This window comes from Narcine bancroftii, chromosome 10 (genome assembly GCF_036971445.1).
Source record: "Narcine bancroftii isolate sNarBan1 chromosome 10, sNarBan1.hap1, whole genome shotgun sequence".
Classification (NCBI taxonomy): Eukaryota; Metazoa; Chordata; class Chondrichthyes; order Torpediniformes; family Narcinidae; genus Narcine; species Narcine bancroftii.
In genome coordinates, this window is record NC_091478.1 from 95,943,053 (window position 1) to 95,965,131 (window position 22,079).

The 22,079-nt window shown below is 38.9% G+C and overlaps 1 protein-coding gene across 7 annotated transcripts in view; it reads left to right on the forward strand.

Annotated features, from left to right (window-relative positions):
• Positions 1-22,079, forward strand: part of terb1 (telomere repeat binding bouquet formation protein 1) — a 108,206-nt gene that overhangs the window by 45,320 nt on the left and 40,807 nt on the right. For all 7 annotated transcript variants that reach the window (XM_069902034.1, XM_069902030.1, XM_069902032.1 and 4 more), the window contains 6 exons: positions 5,355-5,480; positions 7,216-7,364; positions 8,731-9,102; positions 11,351-11,745; positions 15,595-15,656; positions 20,096-20,197. In XM_069902034.1, coding sequence (XP_069758135.1) covers positions 5,355-5,480; positions 7,216-7,364; positions 8,731-9,102; positions 11,351-11,745; positions 15,595-15,656; positions 20,096-20,197 — 1,206 coding nt within the window. The remainder of the gene's footprint in view (positions 1-5,354; positions 5,481-7,215; positions 7,365-8,730; positions 9,103-11,350; positions 11,746-15,594; positions 15,657-20,095; positions 20,198-22,079) is intronic.

Genomic DNA, 22,079 nt, shown 5'->3' on the forward strand with positions numbered 1-22,079 from the left:
CCCACCTGCAGCAGCTATTTGAATAAAGTTTCAATAAAGTTGTGTTTGAAATAAATAGTGTCAACCAGGATGAAGAATCAGGCAATGCCGCTTGCTGCTGGGGCAACACTCCCAAAGTGTCTTCCTATCTCTGCCTAGTAAGAGTATTTATCTTTATTAGTATATTATGAAGAATATTCTCCTGTTCGGCTCCGAATCATGGGTCCTCTACCAGCATCACCTATGGCTCCTAGAACACTTCCACCAGCGTTGTCTCCGCTCCATCCTCAACATTCATTGGAGCGACTTCATCCCTAACATCGAAGTACTCGAGATGGCAGAGGCTGACAGCATCGAATCCACGCTGCTGAAGATCCATCTGCGCTGTGTAGGTCACGTCTCCAGAATGGAGGACCATCACCTTCCCAAGATCGTGTTATATGGCGAGCTCTCCCTGGCCACCGAGACAGAGGTGCACCAAAGAAGAGGTCCAAGGACTGCCTAAAGAAATCTCTTGGTGGCTGCCACATTGACCACCGCCAGTGGGCTGATATCGCCTCAAACCGTGCATCTTGGCGCCTCACAGTTTGGCGGGCAGCAACCTCCTTTGAAGAAGGTCGCAGAGCCCACCTCACTGACAAAAGACAAAGGAGGAAAAACCCAATACCCAACCCCAACCCACCAATTTTCCCCTGCAACCGCTGCAACCGTGTCTGCCTGTCCCGCATCAGACTTGTCAGCCACAAACGAGCCTGCAGCTGACGTGGACATTTACCCCTCCATAAATCTTCGTCTGCGAAGCCAAGCCAAAGAAAGAAAAAAGGAAAGTTTATCTGTAAACTTGGTGTGCGGTGGGGGAGGGTTAATTATGATGGTGGCATTGCGGTTAGCACAATGCTGTAACAGAGCCAGTGAATGGGATTCAAATTTAAATTTTGTTAGTTACAGGAATTACCTGATTAAAGTGAACTTTACATAATTAAGGACTACAATACTGATTTTTTTCAAATCACTTACATTTTCCACTGTCTTTTGTCTTTTAAGCTGTTTATTCTTAATGTAGGTGTATTAGTTAGGCATTGTAACAGTGAGTCCCAGGCAACTAGACAATTCGTATATCCGGCATTTGCAATCTCAGTAGATGACGGATACTGTACCATTGTCAAAAATAAGAAGGATAAAGGAAGTCAAACTCTGTGACTTGGACAGTATTTGTCTGTCATTCCACAATATGAGTTTTGTAGGATGATTGTCAGAATTTTTATTAGATTTCAAAAGTGCTTAATTAGCTGTAAGATGTTTTGAGATCTCATTTCTTAAAAGGTACAAATGCTATTTCCCTTTTGTTCTCATAGGGATAATGTCCAATGTTTGTCATATTATAAAAACACAGATTTTTCCTTTTTGTTTAATCCAGAGTTTTTCAAGCCTTCTGTTTGAAGTGGTAAACGACAACGTGCCAGACACTGGGCCTTAGCTGAAGTATCATTTTGTTGTGGTTCTTTGAAACACATTGACCATTTTCTTATCCTGTTTTGCTTTTCCCTTCTCTATGTTGCTTGTCTTGACAGAACAGACAAACATAATTGCCCATAATTTCTCCACTTGTTATTAAGTGGTATATTAGGAGTGCCCACTATAACTGTTAAATTCTTCACGTGACTTCTTCAAATCATTAAAAATAGTCATAATCGTCAAAAAATTTGACCACCTACTTCATGGTATTTCAGTTTGCAGCATCAGATATTTTTTCCTTTTAGTATGAATTGAATTGGGAACTTCAATAAATACACTTAGTCATTTTTGTATTAGGTTTTTGGCTAACCAAAATAATATACAAAATTGCTGGAGAAACTCAGCAGGTCTCTCAGTGTCCATAGGAGGCAAAGATATATAACCAACATTTCAGGACTGAGCCCTTCGTCAAGGTATGAGCAAAAAGCAGACAGGTGCCTAAATAAAAAGGTAAGGGGAGGAGAGAAGCATAGGCCAACAGCCAGGAGACCGTTCATGGACATGGATAGAAGGGCAGGGGAGGGAGTAGCTCTGTGAATGCAGAGCTGGAGGAAGGACAGAGGGATAGGGAAAGAGAGAGGCAGTGGAGAGCTAGAACAAGAGAGGGGGGTGGGGAGTGCCTAATGGAAACCAAAGAAGTCAATGTTAATGCCATCTGGCTTAAGGATGCCCAGACGGAATATGAGGTGTTCCACCCATTTGTGGGTGGGCCAGGTTGGGTAGTACACAAGACCATGAACTGTGGGCAGACATGTCAGGATGGGAATAGGGCAGGAACTTTCCACTGGGAGATCCCTGTTATTACAGAGGACAGAGTGAAGATATTCACTGGAGCGATCTCCCAGTTTGCAACCAGTTTCCTCAATATAGAGGAGACTGCAATGGAGCACCAGAAGTGCTCCCTGAAGGTAGTAAATATAGCCAGATCCACCAGTGGCTCTGATCTCCCATCCATTGAAATCATCAATGTGAGGCACTGCCTAAAGAAAACAGTCAACATCTTTTTTTTTTTTTTTTTTTAAATTTTTTTATTTTTCACACCATAAATCACATTAGCCATGATATACACTATTTCTTTTCACACATATACAGTGACTTTTTCTCCCCCCCCCCCTTTCCTCCCAAACCACCCCCCCACCCCCCCCTCTCATCCATTTTAGGTATACAATCTAGGTTGCATTAATCCAGTCAGACAATGTTGTCATTCAACAAAATTACACCAGAAATTCTACTGAGTCCATTCTTTTCTTTCCTTCTCCTTCTATCAACTTAGGTAATGTTTGTCCCCGGTAGGTTTTCGCTATTGTATTTAATGTAAGGCTCCTATACTTGTTCGAATATTTCAATATTATTTCTTAACCAATATGTTATTTTTTTTTCTAATGGAATACATTTATTCATTTAAATTTGGTAGTTTCTTCCTTTTAATTTGGTTATGTATTCCATTAATATTTAAAGACATATAGTTCAGCGTAGCCCTTTTATATTTTGTTTATCTTCTCTTTCCGTTTTTCCATCATTACCTTTCCTCCTTTTCCATTTCTGTTTTCTTATTTTCAACTCTTCATAAGACAACATTCCTACAACATCTAACATTTTCCTTATTCTCCTATTTCTATCTTATTTATCCCCAATCTCCCCTTCACCTCCTGAGTTGTCCTTTATCCCTTGTCGGACAACCACATCTCCCCTCTCCATTTGGATTTGCGAATCCACTCGCAAGCGTCAACTGATTGTGCAGTGACCGCTATTTCCCCCCACCCCGCCTCCCCCAGAAAAGATTTCACTTTTCATATGTCACAAAGGTCCCTCTTTTAATTCCCTCCTTATTCTCTCTATTCCATTACCTTCCCTTATTAATTCTTGTCTATACTATCTATATTTTCCTCTAAGTACAGATACATTCATGTATGCTCATTGTCTCTATTCACTCTTATACCTCTTTACCTGCATACATATCAATCGTGATCATTTTTACTCTCATTACCCGTCTTCTTCCCTCAGTCTATTTTTGTCTTTACCCACATACATATCAGTCGTGATCATTTTAACTCTCATTACCCGTCTTCCTCCCTCAGTCTATTTTTGTAATTGTTCTGCAAATTTTCGTGCTTCTTCTGGATCCGAGAATAGTCTGTTTTGCTGTCCTGGAATAAATATTTTCAATACAGCTGGATGCTTTAGTATAAATTTATACCCTTTCTTCCATAAAATCGCCTTTGCTGTATTGAACTCTTTTCTCTTCTTTAGGAGTTCAAAACTTATATCTGGATAAATGAAGATTTTTTGCCCTTTATACTCCAGTGGTTTGTTGCCCTCTCTTACTTTTTCCATTGTCTTCTCCAGTACCTTTTCTCTTGTAGTATATCTTAGGAATTTTACTACAATAGATCTTGGTTTTTGTTGTGGTTGTGGTTTAGAGGCCAATACTCTATGTGCCCTTTCTATTTCCATTTCATGCTGTAGTTCTGGACATCCTAGGGTCTTAGGGATCCACTCTTTTATAAACTCCCTCATATTCTTGCCTTCTTCATCTTCCTTAAGGCCCACTATCTTTATGTTATTTCTTCTGTTATGGTTTTCCATTGTATCTATTTTTTGAGCTAGTAGTTCTTGTGTCTCTTTAGTTTTTTTATTAGATTTCTCCAATTTCTTTTTTAAGTCTTCTACCTCCATTTCTGCTGCTACTGCCCGCTCTTCCATCTTGTCCATTTTTTTTCCCATTTCTGTTAAGGTCATCTCCATTTTAATTATTTTCTCCTCTGTGTTGTTTATTCTTTTTCTTAAATCCTTAAATTCCTGTGTTTGCCATTCTTTAAATGATTCCATGTATCCTCTAATAAGAGCAAGTATATCCTTTACCTTGCCTCTCTTTTCTTCTTCTATTTCACCATACTCTTCCTCTTCTTCTTCCTCTGAGTTGACCATCTGTTGTTTCTTTGTTGCCCTTTCCTCCTCTTCTATCTTGTTTCTATTGTCTTCTGTGGTCTCTTCTTGCTGCAGGTGTTCTGCAGCTGTCGTTGCCGGCTGTGGAGATCGACTCCCCAGCTGGTCCCCCCTCCCGTCGGTGTGTTTTTTTTCATTCGCATCGCGCATGCGCGAAACTTCGCGCATGCGCGTTTGCGCACTTTTGTTCGGCTCTGCGAGCCATTTTTGTAGTCCATTATTTACCGACCTGAGGGAGCGGGTTTCTCTCTCCGCAGCGGGCCTCTTCGGACAGGTAAGGCCTTCACCTTTTTCCTCCTTTGTCTTCTCTTCCTCTCTTCTTACCGTTGCTTTCGACTTTTCTTTTTTTGTCGCCATCTTCTTTCCACCTTTATACTCACTTTTCTGTAACTTTTATTTCTGTGCCTTTGTGTTTTCTCTTGTTTTTCCCGACTTTTCTGGAGAGGGCTGGAGTTCACCGTCCGGCCACTACTCCATCGCGTGACTCCTCCAAAACAGTCAACATCTTAATGGATCTCCTATTTCCCTGGTCACAGACGTCTCTTGCTTCTACCTTCAGGCAAAAGTCCAGCACCTCCAGGTTCAAGAACACTTATTTTCTAATAGCTATCAAACTTTTGAATCTCACCTTACTACCCTAACCATGAACTACTCAGGGACCACCAAATAATCGATAAACACTCCTGAAATACCACTCTTCTGTAATTGTGAATATTTATTTATCTCCCCTTTTATATTTATAATCTCTTTTTTCTGTCTGATGGCAAAGAGTGGTAATATAATATAGACTATTGCATCTGTGTCACTGCAGCAAGTAAGAAATTTGGTGAATCTGTTCACATATATATCATATCATTTGGGAAACACCTTTTACAATGATCGTATTGTTGCTTTACCTTTCAATTTTTTTTCAGAAGTACATCAGTATCAGCTACTGAAAAGCAATGGGCTTCCACTCATGATCCAAATAGTAGCTGAATCCCAGGATGAAGAGCAGAGGAAAGCAGCCACTTTTGTTCTACAGTGTTGCCAGGTCATAAGTAAGTAAACAATTAGAAAACGTATAGCCTCCTCCCCTGCTTTAAATAGGATTTTTTTTGTATACAGTGACAACCTGTTTGAGGTGATTTCAAGAGGAAGTATCTTTCCATATCCACTCTGTCAAGACCCTTAAGGATCTTGTATGTTCCAATTAAATCGCCTTTTACTTCTCTGGATTCCAGTAGATACAAGCTAAGCATTTCCAACCTTTCTTCATAAAACAATTCCTATTCCAGGTATTGGTCAAAAAAGCCTTTGCTGAACTGCTTCCATAATGTGGACAGTGAAGAAGGCTGTCGAAGAATATAATGGGATCTTGATCAACTGGGTATGGAATAGCAGATAAAGTTTAATTCAGATAAATGCAAGCTGTAGCATTCTGCTAAGTCAAACTAAAGGCAAGACATACACAGTAAATGGTAGGTCCTGGAAGTATTGTAGAATAGAGAGATCTCGAGGTATAGGCACATAGTTCACTGAAAGTGGCAACACAGGCAGATAGGGTGGTAAAGAACGCATTTGCCCTGTTTGGCTTTATCATTTAGGATATCAAGTATACAGATGTAAAAGACATTGTAGGCAGTTCTGGTTGCCCTGCTGTAGGAAGGGTGTCATTTAGTTGGAAAGGGTTCAAAAAAAGATTCATGAGGATTCACCAGGCCTGGAGAGCTTAAGTTATTAGTAGAGACTGGATAGGCTTGGACTTTTCTCCTTGGAGCAAAGGAAGCTGTAGAGTGATCTTAAAAAGGTATATAAAAAATGAAATAACGTGAATAATCATAGACTTTTCTGAAACATACTAGATTTAAAGTGATTGGGTAAGCTTTAAAAGAGGCAGGTTTTCATGCAGAAGCTTGTGATAGACATTCTTACAAGTATAACATTTTAAAAAGCCTTTGGACAGGTATATAGATAGGATAGATTTAGAGCGACACTGGCCAAATGCAGGTTAATGGAATTTGCAAAGATCAGCATGGACATTGGGTCAAAGGGCCTGTTCCAATACTCTAATAACTTTATTTACCACAATGTGGCTAGATTTCTTCGTCAGCATCACTCAAATCTGCAGCCTCTTCCGTGCAGAAGGAAAGGAGCAATGAATATTTGGGAATCTCCACCTCCATGTTTTGCAAGATTAAAACTAACCATCTAAAACTAGAAGCCATTGGTTTAGGGTTAGTAGTTTTGGGGGGGTCTGAGGGGGACCTTTTTACCCAGAGGATTGGGAAGTGCATTATGTGGGAAAGGAAGAAGAATTGTTGCAGGGAATCTCACAATGTTTTTAAAAACATATTTAGATGAATACATGAATTTGCTAAGGAACAGAAAACTATGGACAAAATGATGGTAATGGGATTAGTATAGATGGGCATTGAGGGTCGACATTGATATGGGCTATATGGTTATGATTCCAATTCCTCTCCAATCCATTCATCATCCTTATATAGACATATGTCTTCATAAATTACTAATACTAGAATTCTTTATTTGGTAGCTTAAGGTCTGCAGAAATTAAAGGAGTTACCCCATTGCCACTTATTCAAATTAACTGGGGGCAGTTAAATGTGAACTTAGTAATATTAACTACATCTAAAACAAAGTAAATGTGGCTGATGCCCGTAAAGCTGTGTACCAGCTGAAGGAGAGTGCAATATTAACTGGGATTGGAAATTTTGTATTTGATTTTAGAAAAATATTTGCTCATTCTTGTCTTTGCTGTTGACTCTTTCTAAGCTGAGAAACTGTCGAACAATCTGACGGCGAATTGTTGTTTCAAAGACGATACAGTTACTTCAAACCCAAAGGATATCAGCCTGAAAAATCACTGGAAATTTGCAGAAGAATTTCTGCATAGGATAGAGAAATTAGAAAAGCAGCAAGAGGTGGTTAAATATTTATTCATTATATAATGTTTTCTCTTTAATAAAAAAACAATTTGTGTCTGTAATTCTTGTATAATATATTGCTGAATTCTCATAGAAGTGTTACCAACAAAAAAATGTGGCCCCTAAAATATAAGAGCAAATTGTCCAAAAATATACATTTTAAGGAAGGGAGAGAGAACTGGAGGCAGGAGATTCAGAATTAAGGGCATGGAATGAGAACAGTACAGTAATACATGAAATAAGTGGCATGGAAGAAGGTGCATAATACAGTCTTGTGAACTTAGAGAAAAGGCTAAGGAAGAATTTGAAATAATTGTAAATTGAAGTTTTTTGGGATAGGAGCTTTATGCAGAATAGCCTGTGCCAGAAAGATACTTGAATGAGACTGCAACTTTGCAGTTAGAGTTTGCATGAAGTCAAAAGAAACAGGTGCATTCACCAGTCTTAATTATTAGAGTATATTTGTGAACATGTGCCATGAGTTTTGGAATAGAACGACTATGAAAATAATTTAAGAAGAATTGAAATATGCTTTGTCTTTTATCAGCTGCTGTAGTTTTTTTTTGTTTGTACTGTCTTCCTTAGCCATTCACCTGTTGCAGCAGGAATAATGGAGCTTTCCGGAAAGCTCCATTATCACCATGAGGAATCCACCAGGAGGCAACTGTTTTTCAGGGTCAGCTCTTCCCCCATCGTGTCAGAGTAGTGCACTTTGTTTGGAGCTTTGTGCACTCTCCAAGAAAATTGATTCCCAGTTTACTGTGCATTTAAAAATAATATATGGAGAACAAAGATTATTGTTCTTTTCCTTCTGAACAGGCAGCATAATAAATCATAGTTTCATGTCCTAAAAAAAATTGATGTCCAAGTGGCTATTCTTTTTTTTTTTAATTAAATTTTTTATTTTTCACACCATAAATCACATTAGCCATGATATACACTATTTCTTTTTCACACATACAAGTGGCTATTCTTTAAGTGACATGAATGGGAGCAAGAAACATCTCAGTTACTCCACTCCCATCTTGAACAGTATCTACCAATGCATCACTTAACACTAAATAATAACCAGGAGTAGGGGGAACAGTTGATTCCCAACACACCACACTTCCACCTGCCTACATAGGCAGTGGTTCCTGAAACTACTTTTAGATTCCAAATTGGGCACAAGTTTAAGTCTACTTATGTAAGAGTAAATAGTGGGAACTTATAGACTTTGTACCTTAGTATCACAGCAAGCATTATATAAATATTTCCTAGACTGTTGGAGATGTCATTACAGGTGCACGTTATGAATTAATTAACGATTTGGGAAAAAATTACATTTTACTTCATCTTTTTTCCATTAACTCTCCCAATCCAGCTGAGCAGCAACATTAAAGATATGAACGTACAGCAGACAGCTACTGCACCAAGTTCATTTGTACACCCAAATTTTCAGTCATGTGATTCATCACTCACAGGAATGAACCAGAGAATGGAAGAAGGAGAAGGTGTATCAATGAAAGATTACAGAGAACTTCAATTATTGGATAAATCAGGCACCATTAGTGCAAAGACAAATGAATTGAAAAGATGTGGAAAAAATCTGAATTTTACCCCAGCAAAAAGAAAACTAGATATTCACCAAAGAATAACTGGATGCAAAGAGGAAGATTCTATTATTCCTACATTCATTTCATCATGTTCTGGAGCTGAAGAAAATAAAAATCAATACCAGGATCAGCAGTTAATGGTTTGGCACTTATTCAGTTAATCTTAATTCTTATAACATTTAAATATTTTTACTGTTGATGAAGGAATATTTTTATGTAATAACCTAAAGGTAATATTTCTTTTCCCTACCTCCTCATTTTGAATTCAATTTTCACTCTCAATTTTGTTTTTAATAAAGTTTAAGTGAGAGCTATTGCATGTAATTCTCCCTCCAAATTTGGTCTCATTATTTTCTTCTCTGTAGGAAGGGCCTTCAGTGGTGTCAACTTGAGTGAGAGAATATGGGCATTTAAGAACATATTCCATATGTTCATCTAACATAGTTAGATATATGACCGTTTGAAAATGATGCTGGAGAAATTATAATAGGTAACAAAGAGATGGCAGAGGAACTAAATGAGTATTTTGGGTCAGTCTTCATTGAGGAAGACAGTAGCAAAATACCTGATAGAGTTCTCAGGGAATAGAATTAAGCAGTCAGGATTACTAGAGAGATTGTGCCTACTGAGATGAATGGACTAAAGATAGATAAGTCTATAAGATAGATGAGGTGCATCTACGGGTTCTGAAGGAGGTGGCTTTGAAGATAGTGGAGGTATTGGAATTGATTTTCCAGAAATCAAGAGACTCTGGCATGGTTCTGGAGGTTTGGAAGGTCGCAAATGTAATTTTGCTGTTTAAGAAAGGAGGGAGGCAGATTAAAGGAAATTATAGGCCTTATTAGTCTGACATCAGTAATTGGAAAGTTATTAGTCAATTCTCAAGGACGAGGTTATGAAATATCTCAAGGTGCATGACATGATAGGTCCAAGCCAGCATAGTTTCATGAAGGGAAGATCCTGTCTGACCAATCTATTGAAATTTTTTGAGGAAATCTCAAGTAGGATGAACAAGGGAGAGGGTGTAAGTGTTGTGTATTTGCATTTTCAAAAGGCCTTCAATAAGGTGCTGCATAAGAGGCTGCTTAATAAATGAGAGCCCATGGGATTATAGGAAAGATATTAGATTGGGTGGAGGAGCATTGGCTAATAGGCAGAAATCAAAGGGTGGATATAAAAGGATCCTGTTCTGGTTGTTGCTGGTTACTAGTGTTGTTCCACAGGGGTCAGTGTTAGGGCCACTTCTATTTACAATGTATATTGATGATTTAGATTACGGAGTGAATAGTTTTGTGGCAAAGTTTGCAGATGACACCAAGATAGGTAGTGGAGTAGGAAGCATTATAGAAACTGAAAGGTTGCAGAGAGTCTTGGGCAGCTTAGGAGAGTGGGCAAAGAAATGGTAGATGAGATATAACGTTGAGAAAAACACAGTTGTACATTTTGGAAGAGGAAATAAACAAATAGAATATTATTTGGATGGGGAGAAAATTCAAAATTCGGAACTGCAAAGGGACTTGGGGGTACTCATGCAGGATTACCTAAAGGCTAACCATCAGGTTGGATTGGCATTTGTTTCAAGGGGAATAGTAAAGAGGTGTTGAAGAGGCTCTTTGGGGCACTGGTGAGACCTCATTTCACGTACTTTGTGCAGTTTTGAGCCCCTTAGAAGGGATGTTGGAGAGAGAAAAAAGATTTACCAGGATGATTCCTGGAATGCAAGGGCTAACATATGAGGAATGTTTGGTGGATCTTGGACTATATTCATTAGAGGATAGAAGAATGAGAGGGGATCCCATAGAAACATTTTGAATGCTGAAAGGATTGGACAGAGTAGATATGAATAAGATGTTTCCCTTGGTGGGTGAATCTAGGACAAAAGGGCACAGTCTTAGAATTAGAAGGTACCCATTTAAAACTGAAATGAGGAGAAATTTCTTTAGCCAGAGGGTCCTGGATTTGTGAAATTCATAGCCACATACAGCTGTGGAGACCCGATCATTCGGGAGTATTGAAACAAACTTGAAATACTCTGTGCTTTGTATTATGTTCGTCTTTGCTCATTTTCCAATATGGCATACTATATGATGATTGTGTTTGAAGGCTATGGCTAATTTTTTTGCCTTGTGAAGTGGCGCTAGCATCAAGTGAAGTTGGTCCACTATTGTCCCAGCACACATGAAGTGTTAAGTTGTATGGGGACACACAATTCTGTAATATAAAATTAACTGCATTTGTTAAGATGGTAGCTTGCCATCAGTTTCTAACACTGTCTACAATGCTTACGTCCAAAACCATGCAGAAATATTCATTCTGTTTTAATTATTGAAAACAAACCAAATTAAATTATCAAATATTGTAACATATTTTATATACTTTATGTTTTAGAAAAAAGTCAGGAGACAAATATTTATGGAAGATAATGTTCCACAGGAAGAAATTGGAGAAAATAACAATGCATCTCTGTTGGCGACCATGGAAGTTGATCAAATAAATTTTGATGTGAAAGCAAGGCAGGCACAGGGTCAGAAGCAGGATATGAGCAAGGAGACAGCTTGCAACAAAGGGCCTCAAGACATTTTTAATAGTAAGGACAGACTTGGGTTTCCAGAAACTCGTCAGCAACATGGCACAAACTCTTGGTTTTTGACATGTAGAAAGGCTGTTAATCCACCTGTAACGGTGCCAGAACCCACAGTACCAAGAACAGACACATCAAAGGAAAAGCAAGAAACGACCGACAAGCAAGATTATGAGCAGAGATGTGTCATCATCTGTGATGAGTAAGTAGGAAAATAATGTTTAAAAGATTAAAAGAAAAATTGCAGTGCTTTAAATTTTTTAATTGTGCAGCAAAGTTTCGAGCATCTGAAAAGGAAAGGTGTGTTAAGGCTTAGCAAAAAGTTAATCTTTAATGCGTCAAAAATACTACATTAATTCAAAACACTAACTATTATTATTTGCAAAGTCTTTTCCAAATTGGCATTTCACTTGCAAGAAAAAATGTAGTCACCTGCTGCAAATTTCTGGGATATCCTAAGGATATTAAAGAAACTATGAACTATGGAGGATTGAAATACTATATAGAACTTCATCTTTTATTGACCTATGCAAAATCAAATTTCAGATTGGAATTCAACTCACATCACATACTTCCTCCTTTTATATTGCATGACAATGATCAAATTTCCAGCTAAGGATCTTTCTCGTTGCTTGAATGCATTACTGACCACGAGCTGGTGTATGAATGGAATACAATTTAATATTGTATTTTGAACCATATGATCTAGATTTTGAACCTCATTGATATTTCTCTAATTTAATTTGGATGTGCAGAGATGCTTGAAAGAGAAATAAGTTTCAAGTCAATTAATAATCTATAATCATACCCTCAAACTATGGTCCCAATATAACATAATATAACATAACAATTCAGCAAATGATTGTTCATCCAAAAAGGAATCATCAGTGCAAATCATTAGTCTGATCCTCTGTGCCACAGTACAGTTCAGGTCCAATTATCCAAAATCAGATTCTCCAAAAAAAAATTTAAATTTCAGATAAATCAGGGTATCTGAAACAAATCAGAAATCTTCATTTATCTGAAATTTTTTCGGAGCTGAACTGATCGGGGATGTCGGGCTGCTGGCAGCAACGGGGACCTTGGTGGAGAAGTGTGGGTGACTGGCAGTGGCCGGCATTTTTCTGGTGAGAATTAAACCTTATTTTAATGCTTGTTGCTACTGGGCTATTTTTAAATGACCAGTTCTCCGAAAAAAACTTAAATCTGACATTGGCCAAGTCCCGACCATTTTGGATAATTGAAACCGTATTTCAATCTGCTTTGATACAAAAAGTGCTGGAAAAACTCAACAGGACAAGCAGCATCTCTGGAAAAGAAGAGTAATTTTTAGATCTTATTTCAGAACTCCATGTGGAGGAAATGGCTCTTTACACAGATGCTGCCTGCCTTGGGGTTTTACAGCTTTTTTCTGCTTTTATTTCAGATTTCCAGCATCTCTTGTTTATTTTTAATTTTCTATATGTTTTATCAATGGCTGCCAATTGTAAATCTCCTTCCAGGATAATCTTAAAGTTGCTGCCTGGTAGTTTACTCAAGGAGGCAGAAGGCTTGACCAACTTAGTACTTTATTCATCATGGAAAAATAGATGTAATTGAAATTTTGGATAGGCTATGAATTGCTGCAGGGGATATGAAAAAGGATACCTGCACTTAGAGTGGATAAATCAGTTGTACCAGTTGAATGAAAACTACTTGCCATGAGAAGTAAGGGAAAGTTATAAAGACCATAGATTCAGGATTGATGCTTGAGGATTTAAAACTGCATAATGATATAAAATTGCAGAACAAATTGCAATTTGATTCCTTGTTCAGAAAAATAGACCAGTTGACTATAAAGTGGTTAGTTTAGTCTCAGTAGTGGAGATATTTCAGGGATAAAATTAGCAGTCAGTTGGGCATATGAATATTGTATCGAAAAAACCACCATGGATTTGTTAAAGGAGCACAACATTCACGTAACTGCTGCAGTAGCAAAGAAAATCGATGAAGGAAGAGAGGATGACTTCCAGTAAGCTCCATGTAATAGGTTTATTATCAAGGTGAAGGTTGTGGAGTAAAAGGGCCAATATGACCATGAATAGAAAATTGGCTTAAGTAACAGGAAGTGAACTATAATAATGAAATGTTTACAGACTAAAGCAATGCACCCTGCAGGATTTCGCTCAGGGCTTAGTCCCACTCCTTTCCTTAATAGGGGCAGCACAGTTGGCGTAGCGGTTGCGCAATGCCTTTACAGTACCAACATTCGGGACCAAAGTTCAAATCCTGCGCGCTCTGCAAGGAGTTTGTATGTTCTCCCCATGTCTGTGTGGGTTTTCTCTGGGGTGTAGGTTTCTTCCCACCGTTCAAAACATACCGAGAGGTATAAGTTAATTGGGTGTAAATTAGGCGGCATGGGCTCGTGAGCCAAAGCGGCCTGTTTCTGTGCTGCATGTCTAAATTTACATTTTTTAAAATATATATACATTGGAGTTGGGTGTTCCAAATTTGAAGCTGACACGAAACATGAAGGCAAAAAGAAATGTGATGGGGCTAGTGTTAGAGATATCAACAGGCTAGCCAAAAGGGCAGATATGTAGTACATTACATTTAATGCTGAGATACGTGAAATGTTATACTTTGGTATGACAAATGAGAAAGAAAAGCAATGGATGCCATAATTCTAAAAATGAACAGGACAGATATTAATTTTCATTGAATCAGCACTGGTCATGACATGATGATGGATGAGATAAAAGACATGAGATTATAAATTATGATAGAATATGATTCTGCACCTGCTATTGAGCAATAATGCTCCACAATACTGTTTTGTTCTTAATCTATCTTAGTTAGCATAGTGATGGTACCTTGGAACATGATGGACATTTCTTGCAAATAAACTGAGGTGAAAATAAAATTAAAAAGTCGTTGAGTTGTTTTGTGAAAATCTTGTTCCTCGATGAGAGTAATGTGAAAATGTGGACCTACAAGCATAAAATTTAGATCTATAAGGCCTGCTTTAAATAGGTATTTGCTCCAGGTACTTCTGTCCACAATTTAGCTGAAAGTATCTGATCACTTCTTGCATCAGTTACATATGAAAGTACAAATTAGGAGCAGGAGTGTGACCTTCAAGTATGCTCTATTTGACAAAGCTGTAGCTGATCCCATTGTCACATTGTAGCATAGATAAAAGCTCACACTCGAATGGAGGGAGAACTAACGCTTTTATTAGCTTACAACGCAGGTAAGCTGTGTTGTAACAGGCTTCAGAGGGGTTCATGGTTTAGGCAGGAAACCACGGTTATATACGGGCTCCCGGGGGAGGAGCTGGGAGGCGGGGCCAGCCATCAATACAGGACACTTCTAGTGAATCCCAGTTCACTACACATATATCTGATGATATTGCTAGTCTCACACCACATTTTTTTCCTCACCTGTCTTTCTTTGGCTTGGCTTCGCGGACGAAGATTTATGGAGGGGGTAAAAAGTCCACGTCAGCTGCAGGCTCGTTTGTGGCTAACAAGTCCGATGCAGGACAGGCACCTGTATAAATTAGAGATTTGACATGCAATTTATAATCTTAATTGAACAGTCAGAAAAGCTGGGAGCATATCAAACATCGATTAGAAGTCACCCATTCTGACATTGATGTCTTGACCACACTATCTGATAGCCTCAGTTTCCATGCTCAGGTTTATTTGAAATCCCTTAACTGGTTGTTCCATCACCACATACAGCTTTTTTATATTTTACATATCAGAACCACTGTTCTTCACAGTGACTTTTTTATGGGTGATCCAAATAGATGTTTGCACCATATACAGAATATGATTAATGCACCAAAAGGCAAAATCCAGTTTCTGTGCTACAGAGAATTACAAAAACTATGACAATAGGAAGTGACGTTGTCTGTGCGGGAAGTGTTTGCAGTTATATGATTTAAATATGATCCAACAGAATTTCTGAAGTGGTATAATGTTTTGTTTAAATCTTTCTGGATAAATTATTCCTTTTTAAATCCAAATGAAAATTTCAATGTTTGTGATTGTATTTCCTTTCACAGACAGAATCTTTTCGAAAGACCTCCTCCGATTAGGGGAAAGAGAAACAAACAGAAAAATGTGGGTAAGGAGCACTTCTCATCCAAAATATAATAATAGCATAAGAAAACTCTTGAATAAAGTGGTTAGGTTTGTCAAATGCTTCCTACTCCAGTTTTCACTTTTCTTTGCAATCTGTTCTCCCCTCTTCTCCCCTACCTTATGGTCTCTTCCTCTACCTGTTTCTCCACCTCTCCCACCTTCTTCAGTCCAATACCCTATCACCTCTTGGCTCCACCCCAAACCTCTGCCCTCCCAACCCAATCATCTCATTCCCTCCCTGACCCTCTGCCCCTCTCTTTTTTTCTCCCTTTATAGACTTGTTATTTCCTCATCCTACTTTAGTCTCAATAAAAGTTCCAGAACTGAAACATTTACCAAATATCCATGGATGCTGCCTGATCTGCTGAGTCCTTCCAGCTTCTTTATGTTCAACCATGACAGATCATTCCAAATTATGCTAAATTTCTCAATGAAATTTTGTTTGTTCAAGTGTGAGGTGTTGCACTTTCAGTGGTCTAATGCGATGGGAATATATGCATTTAATTGCGTACTTTAAAAAGCAATGATGTGCAGAGAGAAATGGGGGCCAATGTCCATAGCTCTTTATAAGTGGCTGCGTAGAAAGATTGGGTGTTAAAGACCTGTTGTGTGCTTGGTGTCACTGGGAAGGGAATTGAGAAGAAAAGTAAGGAAGATATGTTGAAGCTCTATTAAACTTTGGTTAGGCCACACTTGGAATACAGTGTGCACATCTGGTCACCCCATTATAGGAACCTCAAAGGTTCCCACTAAATCTTGTCCCCCTCACTTTAAACCTACGTCCTCTGGTTATGAATTCCCCTGTACCTGTACTCTTGGATCCATCTGCTCTAACGTGCTCCCAGATCTCTATCATTCACTATGTAGGTCCTTCTGATGTTCCACCTCCCAAAATGCAACACCTCACATTTCCATTAGATCAAAAGACATAGGAGCAGAAATGGGCTATTCAGCCCATTAAGTCTGCCTCACCATTTAATCTTGGTCTGATCCATTTTCACACTCAGCCCCCCTGTCTGGTCTTCTCCCCATGACCGTTGATCTGCTGGCTAATCTAGAACCTATCAGTCTCTCCCTGAAATACACCCAATGGCTTAGCCTCCATAACCACCTATGGCAACAAATTCCACAGATTTACCACCTCTCTGTAATATATTCCTTCAAACATTCGCCTGCCCACCTGCCCACCTGATCAAGATCCCCCTCTAATCTTTGGCAACTTTCTTCACTATCTGCAATAGCAGATACTTTAATGACATCTGCACATTTAGTAGTCATGCCATATGACTGATTGATATAGATGACAAACAGCAACAGGCCCAGCACCAAACCTTGCGGCACACCACTAGCCACAGGTCTCCAGTCTGATTCTACAATCATCCTCTGCTTTCTGCCATGAAGCCAAATTTCTATCCATTCTGCTATCTCACCTTGATCCCATTCGATCTAACCTAGAGCAGCCTCCTGTGCTTAACCCTATTGCATGCCTTTCTGAAATCCATATATACATCTGCAACTCTGCCTTTGTCAATCTTATTGGTCACTTCTACAAAAGAAATCTCAGATTTCTGAGACATGACCTCCCAGTTACAAAAGCATGCCGACTATCCCTGATTAAACCTTATCCATCCGAGTGTACGTAAATCTTCTCCCTCAGAATGCTTACTAGTAACTTACCAATCATAGATGTTGGACTCGCTGGCATGTAGTTCCCAGTCTTTTCCCTGAAGCTTTTCTTGAGTAGAGGCACCACATTTGCCACCCTCCATTCTGGCACCTCACCTGTACTTAATGAACTCATAAATCTCAGCCAAGGCACCTGCAATTTTCTCTCTAGCTTCCCACAGTGTTCTTGGATATATCTGATCAGCTGCAAGAGATTTCACTACCTTCATGTGCATCAGAACCTTATCTACTGTCTCAGCTTTTAATTTATTTTCTAAGTCCACTTTAACCAGTTTCACATTTATATAAACACAAAAGCTGCAGATACTGGAATCTTGAGCAGACAAAATATTGCTGGAGATACTCAGCAGGTCGGGCAGCAGCAATGGATAGAAATGGTCCATCAATATTTTGAGTCAGAACCCTTTATCATCATTAAGGTGGAAAGTTGAAATTATATATTTAATAGGGGCAAGAGCTGGGGAAGAGGCCCAGACGTGATAGAATGTAGGAAGTGGAGAGACAGGTAGAGGGAGAAACCATTGGGAAGCAGAGAGAAAGAAAAGTGAGAGAGAGAAAAAGAATTAAGTACGGGAGTAGGTAAAGAAGACCATGGAAACAGATGGGGGTGGGGGGTTACATAAAATTAGAAAAATCAATGTTCATGCCATTAAACTCTTTCCTTCCTTGACCTCTCATCTCTATCTCAGGGGACAACCCATCATCCACGGATATCAAATTCACCAACTTGCTGGATTATATCTCTTCCCATCCCTTTTACACAATTCCTCTCCTCTCACTGTATCTGTTCCTCAGATAAAGTTTTGCATTCCAAAACATCTGAAATGTCCTCTTCTTTAATAAACATGGATTTTCCCTATACTGTCATTGCTAAAGCCTGGACCTGCATCTTCTCTATTTATCATATTCTGCCCTTACCCTACTTTCCCCCGGGCAGAGCAATGACAGAACCCCTCGTCCTCACTTTCAAACCCACCAGTCCCTACATTTGACATATTCTTCTCTCTGACACATGAGCCAACTTCAGTGTGATCCCACTACCAGCCACATATTCCCCTCTCTACCCCCTATTCACTTTTTGCAGGGATAAATCTTTCTGCTTGACTTGAGTATTAAATCTCTTCCCTCTTTCACCTTAAGTCTAGGTCCTCTAATTACTGATTCCCCTACTCTGGACTAAAGATTCTCTGGGTTCACCTGATCTATTCATCTCTTGATTTTGTATACCTCTACTTGAACACCCTACCATCTCCTGCGCTCCAAGGAACAAAGCCCAAGCCTACTAAATATTTCCCTGTAGCTCAAGCCCCCGACTCCTGCCAACATCCTCACAAATCTTCCAGCTTGACAACATATTTGCTGTAGCATACTGACCAAAATTGAACAGAATACTCCAAATGGGGCCTCATACACATCTTACACAAATGCAACATGAAATTTCAAATTTCAAATTATATACTCAAATCTCTGACTTGTGATGTTTGACCATCTTATCCACCTGTGACTCCACTTTTAAGGTACTGTGTACCTATACTCCTCAATCTCTCCACTCTCCAATAGATCCCTATTATTCACTGTGCAGGTTCTACCCATGTTAGACATCGCAAAATGCAACACTTACATTTCTGTGTTAAATTGCATCAAATATTCCACTGTCCACGTATCCAACTGATCAAGATCCTGTTGCAGTCTTTGGCAACATCTTCACTACCTACAACAACAGACGCTTTAGTCATCCCCAACTTGCCAATCATGCTTGTATATTTTCATCATTCATACAGATGACAAACACCAATAGCCTATAGCTGCAGAAAGTGCAAAGCATGTCCTTACATCTCCACCCAGGGCTACAAACAGACCTTTCAGGTGAAGCAGAGCTTTACATGCACATCATTTCAACCTAATCTAGTGCATTCAGTATACCCCCTCTACATTGGTGAGACAAACGCAGAATGGGTGACCACTTCACGAAGCACCTATGCCCTGTGGGTCTAAACTAAAGCTTCCTGGAGACAATCATTTTAGTTCCCCAACCAATCCTACAACAATGACATGTCTGTCCTCTGCCTCATCCATGATCAGAGTGAGGTCAAACATAAACTTGAGGAGAAGCACATCATATTTATACTTATGAAATCATGTTTAAGACACTAGTTTCAGGTGGAAGTTTCACATTCTCAAACTGAGTATGAAATGCCATCACATTATCATCACTTCCCAAGAGAATCTTTTACTATGAGATCATTAATTAGTCCTCCCTTATGATACATGATCAGATCGAAAATAGTCTGTTGCCCAGTTGGTTCCACAACATTCTTCTGAGAACTTTCTGGAATACACTGAACATTTATCCTCAAGGCTAACTTTGTTATTTTGATTTGTCTGTTCTGTATGAGGTTGAAAATCTCCCACAATTAATGAAAACATTTTTTGCAGGTCATCATGAATTTTTTTTTCTAGTTTTGCTTTTGTTGTGGACCCTGTAGATTGCACACACCAGTGACTTCTATTGTTACCTCTTATCTCTAGTAAATTGATTCTAGACCTTGATTCACAAAGTAGCATAATTTCTCACCACTGTACTGATTTCATCCTGAAGTCAAGCTAGTGCCTCGCCTTTTCCTCTCTGCCTATTCTTATGAAATATAATGCCAGAAATCCTGCCAGTATGTTGTGAAATTTTTCATTTACAAAAACAGATATTAAGTGGAATGTTTTATACGTTATTTTTTGTAGATCCTTTGATTCTATGTTCAGACCTAATTGATTATGAAATCAATAGTGATCTAACATGTTCTGTGTCTTCAGTTAGTGTTGGCCAAGATTTTCGATGTTCAGGTATGTATCTCAAACAGTTTTGTGTACCTTTACCCACCTTAATATGTAGAGTTTATTAAGTTACTGTAACATTTTCCATGTTTCTTTTATTACCTTTTGTTTTGTAACCTGGTTAATCGATGGCTTTGATTTATTTGTCAAATAAGGAATAGTAGGGGTAATTTTCTTGGTCAGCACCGAGGGAATGTGGAAAGCAGAAATCCATTATCTTTTCCTTCCTTCCTATTATGTAACTCTGACGGAGAGGCACCTTGATTAAAATACATTGGAACATGCTCAAGTGCCAAAGAGGCTATGATTTCTCTTCCCCTTGCCATATCTCTCAGCTCAGCAGCAGTGAATTTGAACTGTGGTTGCCACACAGAAATGATAAGAAAAAATTGATTTTGAGAAATAGATGTAAAAAATAATAGACTAATTTAGTAATACAGTCATTCTGTACATTCACATTAGTTTACTGATAAATTTTAAAATTCTGAAAAATGATGAGTTGTAAAATTATATCTAATTTTTTTAAAATTTAGACCTACAACACTGGAGCAGCCATTTCGGCCCACGATCCTATGCCACCCAATTGAGCTAGAAGTCCTGTTACATTTTGATGGGTGGGAGGAAACCGGAGCATCTGCAGACATGGAGAGAATGTAAAAACCCATGCAGACACTGAAAAACGTACAAAATCCTTATAGGCAGCGCGGGATTTGAACCCCGATCCAGAAAATTGGCGCTGTAATAGCATTGCGCTAACTATTATGCTAACCTTGTTGCCTTAAGTATGTGCATAATTGTTAGACTAAGAATTTAAGACCTTAATAAATAGAGGCAGGAGGAGGCTGTTTTCCCCTCATCCACTCACTGCCATTCAGTTGAATATAGCTGATCTTTAACCCAGCATCACTTTCTTATATTAACCTGTAGTTCTTGATTACTTTATTACACAAAAATCTATCTAGCTTCATCTTGAATACACTCATAGACTGAGCCTCCACTATCCTATTAGCTATAGAATTTAGAATTTAAAAAATCCTCTCTTATCTGTCCTGAATACCAGACTCCTTATTTTGAGACTGTGACCTCTGGATCCAGTAGAGCATCAACCATTCTAGTTCTGGGTTTTTTGAGAGGAGTCACGTGATGGAGTAGTGGCCGGATGGTGAACTCCAGCCCTCTCCAGAAAAGTCGGGAAAAACAAAGGAAAACACAAAGGCACAGAAATAAAAGTTACAGAAAAGTGCGTATAAAGGTGGAAAGAAGATGTCGACAAAAAAAGAAAAATCGAAAGCAACGGTAAGAAGAGAGGAAGAGAAGACAAAGGAGGAAATAGGTGAAGGCTTTACCTGTCCGAAGAGGCCCGCTGCGGAGAGAGAAACCCGCTCCCTCAGGTCGGTAAATAATGGACTACAAAAATGGCTCGCTGAGCCGAGTAAAAGTGCGCAACCGCGCATGAAAAAAAACACACCGACGGGAGGGGGGACCAGCTGGGGAGTCGATCTCCACAGCCGGCAACGACAGCTGCAGAACACCTGCAGCAAGAAGAGACCACAGAAGACAATAGAAACAAGAAAGAAGAGAAGGAAAGGGCAACAAAGAAACAACAGATGGCCAACCCAGAGGAAGAAGAAGAGGAAGAGGAAGAGTACAGTGAAATAGAAGAAGAAGTGAAAGGCAAGATAAAGGATATACTTTCTCTTATTAAAGGATACATGGAGTCATTTAAAGAATGGCAAACACAGGAATTTAAGGATTTAAGAAAAAGAATAAACAACACAGAAGAGAAAATAAATAAAATGGAGATGACCTTAACAGAAATGGGAAAAAAAATGGACAAGATGGAAGAGTGGGCAGTAGCAGCAGAAATGGAGGTAGAAGACTTAAAAAAGAA